This window comes from Protobothrops mucrosquamatus, unplaced genomic scaffold (assembly GCF_001527695.2).
Source record: "Protobothrops mucrosquamatus isolate PMUCROS unplaced genomic scaffold, P.Mucros_1.0 scaffold1102, whole genome shotgun sequence".
NCBI classification, from domain to species: domain Eukaryota; kingdom Metazoa; phylum Chordata; class Lepidosauria; order Squamata; family Viperidae; genus Protobothrops; species Protobothrops mucrosquamatus.
Window position 1 is genome coordinate 179,279 of NW_015387323.1, and position 9,771 is coordinate 189,049.

Here is a 9,771-nt window from a genome sequence, read left to right on the forward strand (position 1 = left end):
GGACCGTAGCTATAGTTAAACCCAGTTTCAGTGTCTTTAGACTCCAGACTAAATGGTGTTAAGGAGGAAGAGAGGCTTTTCCAAAGGGAATGCCTCAAAAGTAGAGCATTATAAGATCCGTGGTGGCACAGTGGTTAGAATGCAGTATTGCAGGCTAATTCTGCCAACTGCCAGCAGTTCAATCCTGACCAGCTCAAGGTTAGCCATTAAGCCCTTGTCTCTTTCCCAAAAAGAGAACTGGACTATCATTGTGGTTGGTTACAACAGTGAAGCAATCTCAGTATATTTTTGAGTTGACTAGATTGTCATTCATGCTCTGCCCTGCCTTCTTCTCAAATCTGTTATTTAGGGGAGAAGATCTTGAACTACCTCAGAGTATTGTTTGATTGCTTTAGAAGGGCTTGTTTGAGAATTCTTATCTATAGCTGAGGAGTATTTTATAGTTAGAAACATTTAATTCATGCACATTTAAATCAAGACAGTGCAAACCTTACCTCAAGTATGTAGGGAGAGGATTCTGCCTCTAGTATTTATGTCAAAATATGAATGTTAGATTTTGCCAGCTTTCTTCCAGTCAAGTTATATTTCTATAGGTGATAGTTTGCTTAATCGTTTGATTTAAACAAGGATTTGCTATAACATCTACCTATTGGAATTTACTGAAAGAATCATAGCATATAAATATTTATAGCAAATAAATTAAGAACTCTTACAGTCTAAAAACTCCAATAAAACAATCTATAAAATAAATTGTAGATGTGAACATGAAAGACAAAGTCCCTGTAAAAAACTGTAATATCTGAAAGGAAGATTTCAAAAGGGCTTGGCTGGGTTCCTTTCCTATGGCTTCCCTTTATCGAATCACTAATTAAATAATCAAGTAATGGATTCATTAAATAATTAAGCTTATTTAAGTTAAACTTCCATTTGTACCTTTGGATTTGTCATGCTGGTCTCTGAAAATTTTCAACTCCCCTATTGAAATTCTTCACTCAGGAAAAAAAAAAGAAGCAAATGAACAGCTTTCTACAAAAACATGTTTACATTACTTATCAAGCTATATAACTCATTCCAGCAGTTTGGGCTGTTTTTTTACTGAGATATCTGGAACAAAAGACATGTTGATCCTCCAAATCAAAAGCAATTCAACAACCATTTGAAGAAAGAATTAAGCTAGCTAGGGAATTCTCGGAGTTTTGGGTCAAGACCTCAGGGGCTACAGTGCCAAGCTGAGTATGGTCATTTGTCTTAATGATAATAAGGTAATCCTCGAGTTATGAATGTACTAGAACCTGCCAATTACATTCGTAACTGGAGGATTCGTTCATTGGATCATGTTAAATTAACGTGATCCCTCCCTGTTTTACCCAGTGCATTCGCTAATCGAATGCACAGGTCATTAAGTGCACATGAGGTATCTCAGGGTGGGGAAGACCATGGGGAGCCTAGTGCTTCCAACCACCCAGGGCCTTCCCCGATCCACTGAAATATCTCATGCTTCCCTCTCCCCCTTCCTGCCCCACTGGGTCTCCACAGGCCCTGGCCCTATGGAGACTCACCTTTTGAAGATCTTGATGATCAAGTGAACTCTCTCCTCTCCAGCCTCTCTGCTGTGGTTTCTTTGCCTGCTCCCAGTGCTCCAAAAGCAGAGCGCTGAGAGCAGAGTCAGAGCGGGACAAGTGTGCTCTGCTCAGCTTGGCTGACTCACCGAGGCTGCCTGTGCAGGATACCTGTTCCACTTTTTGAGCTCCAGGCAGCCTTGGTGAGTCTGAAGGAGCACGAGATTGCGCTTCCAGAGGCCTCCATCCCTTTGTAAAACTTTTTGGCACGGAGCACAGAGGCCTGAAGGAGTGTGAGATCATGCCCCCAAGGGCTTCTGTTCTCTGCGCCAAAAGCTTTTGCGAAAGGACGGAGGCCTGAAGCATCACAAGATTGCACCTCCGAAGCCTTCCGTCCCTTTGCAAAAGCTTTTGGTGTGGAGAACAGAAGCCTTGGGGGGGGGGCGCGATCTCACACTCCTTCAGGCCTCTGTCCTTCACCCCAAAAGCTTTTACAAAGGGACGGAGGCCTTTGGAGGTGCGATCTTGTGCTCCTTTAGAGTCACCGAGATTGCCTGGTGCTCCAGAAGCAGATCGGATGTCCTGCGCAGGCAGCCTCAGTGACTCAGTGAAGCTGAGCAGGGCGCGCTTGTCCTGTTCTGCCTCTGCCCTCATTGCTCCACTTTTGGAGCACTGGGAGCAGGCAAACCCTGCAGCAGAGAGGCTGGAGAGAAGACAGCTCGCTGGAGGAGAGAGAAGGAGCGGTCAGCCTGTTTTGGAACTCTGGATCTTCGAAAGTTAAGTGAGTGATCAGTAACGGGGTGGGGAGGAGCCGATGGGCTAGCATAGCAGGGCCAGTGCCTGTTAGGTCCCTGTGGGGAGGGTGGGGGTGGAACAGGCAGGGGGAATGTTGCAGCATCTCTGCGGTCAGCCGTAAGGGTGAACGACTGCCATGGTGCTGCAACATTTGTAACTTTGAGACTGTCGTAAGTACTTTGTGGGGTGTTGTAACTTTGAACTGTCGCTAAGTGAACTGTCATAACTTGAGGACTACCTGTATTGGACACACAGTGTCTTTTGAAACTCTTGTTTCAGTCTTCATTTCAGCGTGGAGCTTATGCAACAGCATTAATATTATTTTTTTTAAAAAGGATCAGTAAGTTGAAGTTGGAGCTCAGGTTGCTATGCATGTGATTATGTGTATGTTTCCCCCTTTTTATGTGTGTTTTTTCCTGTTGCTTTTTACTTAATAAAATTATACTAAAAGGCATGAATGAACAAAAAAACCCAAGCACTGTTCCTCTCCTAACCTATGGCCTTCCTCCTAGGAACCCGCTTTGGGGCCATGCTGGACATGCTGACTGACCGTTGTACTACTATGTGTCTGCTGGTGAACCTGGCTATGCTCTATCCCAGTGGTTCTCAACCTGTGGGTCGGGACCCCATTTGGGGTCGATTGACCATTTCATGGGGGTCGCCAAGCAAGGCTGTCCGCCATTTTTTTTGTCCGCCATTTTTTTCCCCTTTTCCGGCGGGTGCTTTACCTCCCTTGGGCTGGGCCAGCTGGTGGTCGGCCTGCTCCGTCTCTGCTGCTTGCCAGCTATGCCTCGGCCGGCGCAGGGGGCGGAACCACGCATGTGCAGCGCTCCCGGGCAGGGAAAGTCCTCGACTTACGACCGGTTGAGTAGTCCTCGACTTATGACCGGTTTAGTCCTCAACTTACGACCAGTTTAGTCCTCGACTTACGGCCGGTTTAGTCCTCGACTTACGACCGGTTGGGGTCGCGGCATTAAAAAGGTTGAGAACCACTGCTCTATCCAGAGTCTGCCCTCTGGTTTCAGCTTAGCATGAGCCTGGATGTGGCCTCCCATTGGCTACATCTCCACAGGTATCGGCTGGGGAAATAGTAGAGCTGAATGCAGTTTATTTAGCTGTCTATCAAATTTAGGTACCGATGCAATGCTGGCTGGGGAATTCTGGGAGTTGAAGTCCATACCTCTTAAAGTGGCCATATTTGAAAAATGCCGCTCTATATAGCGATGGGTAGAATGGCTCTCCTCTACTTAGATCCTCCTCCTCCTTCAAATTGTAATCCAGTTCAGTTTTGCATTGAAAAGGGGTGTAGACAGTTCGCTTCAGATTTATCGTCCCTTTGGTCTTCAGATTGGAGGAGCTTATGCTTGTATTGCCTGTGCATTTTTAAAACCCTTTCGCCTTGTAAAGCAGGGATCCTCCACCCTCGGGCTGCGACCTGTTTGGAATTGGGCAGCGTAAGCGGCGGGCAAGCGTGGGCGCGCAGCTCCACTTGCACGAGCAACAGGCACTCATGCTCACATATGAAGCTCTATTTGTGTGACCGGTGGGTGCAGGCACCTGCTGCTTGCACAAATGGAGCTGTGTGCACTTGTGCACGCCTGCCACTCACGCGGAACCATTCCCTCTCCCTCCTCCCGTCAGGCCGCCATGCCGGAAAGGTTGGGGACCTTTACTGTTGTAAAGGCAAGAGCTATATAGGTAGTCCTGGATTTACAACTATTTGTTTAGTGACCAAAGTTACAACGGCACTGAAAAAAGTGACTTATGATCGTTTTTCACACTTACGGCCGTTGCAGCATCCCCCGTAGTCATGTGATCAAAATTCAGACTCTTGGCAACTGTCTCATAGTTGTGATGGTTGCAGTGTGTCCCAGGGTCATGTGATCACATTTTGCAACCTTCTGACAAGCAAAATCAATGGGGAAGCCAGATTCACTTAACAACCTTGTTACTAACTTAACAACTGCAGTGATTCACTTAACAACTGTGGCATGAAAAGTTGTAAAACGGGGCAAAAGTCACTTATTATTGTCTTGCTTAACAACAGAAGCTTTGGGCTCAGTTGTGGTCGTATAAGTCAAGGGCTACCTGTAATCCTCTCATTTCTCCTGAGACAGAGCTCTATTTGGTGGCTGTTCTGCTGAGTCATGTGTACAGGTGTAGGACTGTATTCTAGATGGAGCTACAAACTGATCTGCCTTTCACATCTGTCCTTTATTCCAAAAAATTCCTTAGGCCTTTGGAGAAGTTCTCTAAGCCTCATAATGTCCATCAGATTTATTTGTTTGTTTGTTTATTGCCCACCTTAACCACTAGACCAAACTGACTCTCCTTTATTAATAAATGAATGCATTGCTTTAATTTATTGTAAGATCCGGTGAGAAAGCTTGGTTCTAAAGGACAGCATAAAAATGTTAAAACTTAATAAAATTAATATTGTTTAAAGAGTTGGAAAAGATCTGATGCACATGAAAGACTGGCTTCTTAAGAAAATAAGGGTGAAGGAAGTAACATTGCAGTTTTGAGGCTGAGTTGTTTTTAAAGCATGCACAACCTGGAGAAACGTGATGTGAAAGTTAGAACATGCTTCCTGTGCAGCAGAGAAAGTCGTTCTGGGAGGATTTCATATGGAAGAGATACACAGGCGTGTGAAAGAAGGAACAAGAGAGGAGAGTTGAGGTAGAACCGATTATTCTAAATTCCCATTTTAATTTTCTTCCCCTGCCTCCCCTTAGCACTGTGGTGAAAGGTGGAGAAAGCCATAAGAGTATAAGAAATCCGATCTTGAGAGTGTATTACAACTCATGGGTGAGTGTCACAAAAATTGTCTCTTTGGAGTCTTCACAGCATTGCATTAATAACCCCATCTCAACCTTCCTCTCCTGTTTTCTCAAAACCGAAACCCCACTGCAGGCCTTTTCTTGCCAATTTTGTTATGAAATTCTCTCCTAGGATCTCTCTCTTAATTCAAAATGCTTTGGAGAGAAAGCACCATTGGGGTGATTTCTCATTTTTAATGAACAATAGAGTTGTCTTCAGTAAATTTTCCCACTCCCGTTGGCCTCTGCAGTAAGCTGAATTGCAATGCAAGCTCCATCTGTCATTTAATTGCCAGTGACTTGATAGAAGTACACAATGGGGGGAGTTTGCAGTGTAACACATTACCATTGGACACATTCCACTCTACCCCATTCCCCCAATGCCCAAAGTCTGCTATAGAAAGAGGCATTCCCAGCCACATCAGTCACTGTTCTAGCATGTTTATTTTCATTAATCATTTCCTTCAAATTGGAGGAAAAGTGGTAATTTAGTAGACTTCCATTCAGGCTAATTTAAGATGTTGACCTTGACTATCAAAGTGCTTAAAACCTATGTAAACCAATCTGTATCATGGTTGAGTGATGCCTCCTTCCCATTTGAAATGAGACCAGATTCTTCTGTGGGATGGCGCCAGTGTTATAGGATCCCTTACTAATCAATTTGCTTCTGTAGGGTACTTGGTGCTCCCTGAGGTTGCTTGTTTTCTTGCAGATGTTTCATTACCCAGCTAGGCAACATCATCAGTGCTAGAAGCACTGTTTAGCACTGATGTCTAGCACTATCTAGTACTGATGATCTTATCTAGTTGGGTAGTGAAATGTCTGCAAGAAAACAACCAAGCTCAGAGAGCGCTATGGACCCCACAGTTCAACCCTGAGCCACAAGTATTCTCTTCTGTTGATACAATTTGCTTCTCTTCTTCCATGTTGATTAGATGGCAATCCAAGCCATCTCTTTCCTGAAAGGGTTATCTGACTGCTGTTTTTATGACTTTTCTGCATTCTGGGATATTATTGTTATCATATGCAATAGGTTATTTTTTTAATATAGATTATTTATATAGATAGATGTTTCCATAAAGTCATCATGATTTGTCGTGCAATCCCAGCTGATGCCCTCATAAACACCATCTGATTTAAACTGGCTTCTGTTGGCTGCCATTTCTTGCCTGATTTGATCTGATGTAGTTTCTCCTTCCTTTCAGCCTGTTCTTTTCATTATGTGTGCTGGTAATGAACTCTTCTACTGCATGTTATACTTGTTGTGTTTCGGTGAAGGGCCAGAAAGTAAGTATAGAAAGCTGAGGGGATTGAGGGGAGGGGAGGCTTTAGGACTGAAGAACATGTTGGATTTTTCCACCCTTCTCTTTTTTGTTCTACTTCATAGTCCTGTCAGGATACGCTGGACTCTACCGCCTGATTCTGTGGGTTTGTACCCCCATTGCCATCACCAAGAGCTTCATCAGCTTAATTCACTTGGTCTCGGCCTCGTGCAATATGGCTGCCTTAGATGCTGCTGAACGGGGAAAGAAGATGTAGGATTTCAAAGTTGTGGGAAGTAACTCCCCTAAGTCTTCCAGAGTGATCAGCTCCCAACCTTCATGATGAAGGAATGAGATCTTTGCCTCAGATCAGTCACTCCGGTTGTACAGTTTTTCTCTGATGTGTTCACTTCACCTTCCCATGATGCTTTTGTAATATCTGTGTGGGGCAATAGGGTAACTCCTGCTCCTCCTGGCTTCTTCTGGTTTTACTCCCATAATAATATGAACAGTTGAGTTAAAAATTGGCTGTTGAGGAGGATCCTGATCCGCCATTTTGAGGGGCAGCTGAAAAGCTTCTCGTTTTGGAATTGAAAGCTTTTTTACCTCACACTTTTGGGGTATCTTTGGGGAGAACGAAATATAGGACTGCACTTGTCTTGATATAATAAACCAAACTAGTATTTTGTTGCCTAAAAATCAAGAAGATCACATCTAAACACCTTTTGAAATCTGGACTAAGTTTTTTTGTGTTCCCAAACTGTATAGGAGCAGATCTCTGAAGAGGAGAATGTATTAATCCCCTGCATTCTGCAAATATATCTAGTAAGACATGGAGCAACCATTCGGAAGTCATTTATTTTGGACAATATGAATACATAGCTTTATAAAGGATATAGTATTGGTAGGCTACCTATTGATCCTGGAGGTCTTAAGATCATATCTTGCATTGTTTCCTTAGAATTATCTCTGAATGTTCAGTTTAACTTTTGTACTTTCAGCTCATGACCCAGATTATCTGCTCTTTTCTCTTGTAATTTTTTTTATTAGAAATACATAGACCAGAGGTGGCAAATTGCTTCATTTCTCAAGCAATTCAGTTTGACTGTAGCTGAAGGCTATACTTTCCTTTTCTTCAATCATGTCATTGTGCTGTGCAATATTGAAGCGAACTAAATAAGGACGTCTTTCAGCATCAGTTTCGCCCTTCTGGAGCCCTGTCTGACTTCTCCACGATTCTGACATTTGCCAGTGGCAGAGATGTATTTACTTATTTATTTTCTCCAAGATTTGGAACATTTAGTACTTTTCTGAGGTAGTAACTCATTTATATAGACAATCGTTTATCTTCTTTCTTTCCTCGTTGGTTTCTGCATTAGCGCATTAGCAAGCTCTCCTACTGTGGCTTTCAGCAAGAGATTTACATTACCATGGTAGCCCCCTACCTATTAAAGGTCCTCTTCTTCCTTTCCCACAAAAGCTGGCTTTTCATGCTTGTATTAGGACCCAGAGGTCAAGAGAAATAAAAGATGGAGATGATGAAGGCAGGGTTTTTAATTTATTAAACAAATTTATGGCTGCCCAACTGACACACGGTGACTCTGGGTGGCTTACAGAATTAGAAATTCACAACATAACCACCACCTTGGGGCCGTAATAGAAGAGATGCCAAGCCCCTAGGCCTGTGGTGGCGAACCTATGGCACGCGTGCCACAGGTGGCACGCAGAGCCCTCTCTGTCGCCCCAGTCCTAGGACTTCAGCTGGGTTTTATAAAACCTTTTCGCTTTACGCCTCCGCCGCCGTGTGCAAAAAAAAAAGTTCAATCAATTTCAACTTCTCGAGGGGAAAAAAGGATCTCGCAAAGTTGGAATTGATTGATTGAACTTTTTAGTCCCACCCAGTCTGCCGTTACCACCGCAGCCATGCCCACCCAATTGGCAACACCCACCAAATGGGCCACGCCCACCCAGCTCCCGACAATACATAAGTGAGCTTTGGGTTCCAGTTTGGGCACTCGGTCTCTAAAAGGTTCGCCATCACTGCCCTAGGCATTGCTTAATCGTGTGGCTATATTGAAGGAACCAAATGTGAAGACTGTCATGGAGAACACTTGACTGAGCCAAATTAGAGTGCTGTGACCTGGTAATTCCTTTTGCTTAAACTGCAAAGAGACCTCTGAAATTGAAATGGTTATTTTTGGTCCTTCCTTGTAATAATCTCACCCTGTCTCCTCCAGGCAGGGGCTGATCTTAACAACTCTCCTAAATCCACAGTGGTGTTGGTGCACATTTCAAACCTGAGTGTCTGCATATTGTATATAGATTTTTAAAGTGTAAAGCTTTTGTCTAATAAAAAAAACCTTTCTCTTGCAACAAAATTGAGGTTTTGATCATCTGATTGTCTTGGTTTGGTTGTCTCTGATTATTTATGGAAGGATCTGGATGAACAGCCAAGATAAATATGGCAAATATTCCTAGCTCAGTATTTAATGGTCTTCTGGAGACCAAGAAGATTGACCACCTGGTCAAGAGGAGAATAAATGTTTTCAGTATAGCAGAAGCTAACATTCGTGAATCAGAGGAGCCATAAAATAGGCTGATATCTGCAGATTAAGCCTCTTTGTCAACAAGACCTAAGGAAGGAAGTAGAATGAAGATAAAAGAGGCAGTCTGTTGCCCTGCCAAGACCCAAATCTTGCCAAGACACCTCTTCCATTCCCAAGAGGCTGCAGAAATTAAAGTCAAATTGTTACATGTCATTTAGTTTTCCTGTCTTAAAGGACCTAAAGAACCGCATTTGAAGAGATAAAGGCCTTGTTACCATAGTTGCTACCGTAACTTTTGTAAAATATTTAGAACACTTTGCAGCAGTGATTAACATTTTTTTCCTGTAATGTTACAGATGCCCCAAAATATAAAAGTGACTAAAAATCTGAAATTTTGATCATCTTAATTTTTTAACACAGTAATCATTTTGAGGGTTTGTGAACATTAAAGCTAACTCACGCTGATACAGGGAGAACCTGCAAAAACCTGCATTAAAGATTAATTCCTCTCTTACAGGATAGTGTTCTGTATAGGCACTGCACTTATTAAGATGGACTCAAAGGTCCACTAAAGCACACACAGTAACCTAAGAGGTGTATACAAACTCAATGCAGTCATGCTTAATGCTAAGTAGGGCTGGGCAATGTGATAATTGGGCAACAGAACTTCCAGCTGGCTCCCTTAAGATCCACCAACTCCTTGCCTTGCTCAACTTTTTAGAAGACACAATAAAAAACAGGAAGCTGGATACTGCAAAAGACCGAGTTGATATATTTAGTTGCAGTCCTG

The 9,771-nt window shown here is 43.2% G+C and overlaps 1 protein-coding gene across 1 annotated transcript; it reads left to right on the plus strand.

Moving 5' to 3' along the window:
- The first annotated feature begins 2,865 nt into the window (after positions 1-2,865).
- Positions 2,866-6,712, plus strand: LOC107291279 (CDP-diacylglycerol--inositol 3-phosphatidyltransferase-like). Its single transcript, XM_015820269.1, has 5 exons — positions 2,866-2,953; positions 3,360-3,426; positions 5,090-5,162; positions 6,379-6,460; positions 6,561-6,712. The coding sequence occupies exons 1-5, from the start codon at positions 2,884-2,886 to the stop codon at positions 6,710-6,712; spliced, it is 444 nt and encodes a 147-aa protein (XP_015675755.1). The 5' UTR covers positions 2,866-2,883.
- Positions 6,713-9,771: the final 3,059 nt, after the last annotated feature.

Excerpts from the sequence above, each read along its gene's own strand:
- LOC107291279 (XM_015820269.1), top strand. The coding sequence starts at position 2,884 with ATGCTGGACATGCTGACTGACCGTTGTACTACTATGTGTCTGCTGGTG. Across the intron at positions 2,954-3,359 it reads CCTGGCTATGCTCTATCCCA|AGTCTGCCCTCTGGTTTCAG; the intron begins GTGGTTCTCAAC and ends TGCTCTATCCAG. Across the intron at positions 6,461-6,560 it reads TTTCGGTGAAGGGCCAGAAA|TCCTGTCAGGATACGCTGGA; the intron begins GTAAGTATAGAA and ends TCTACTTCATAG.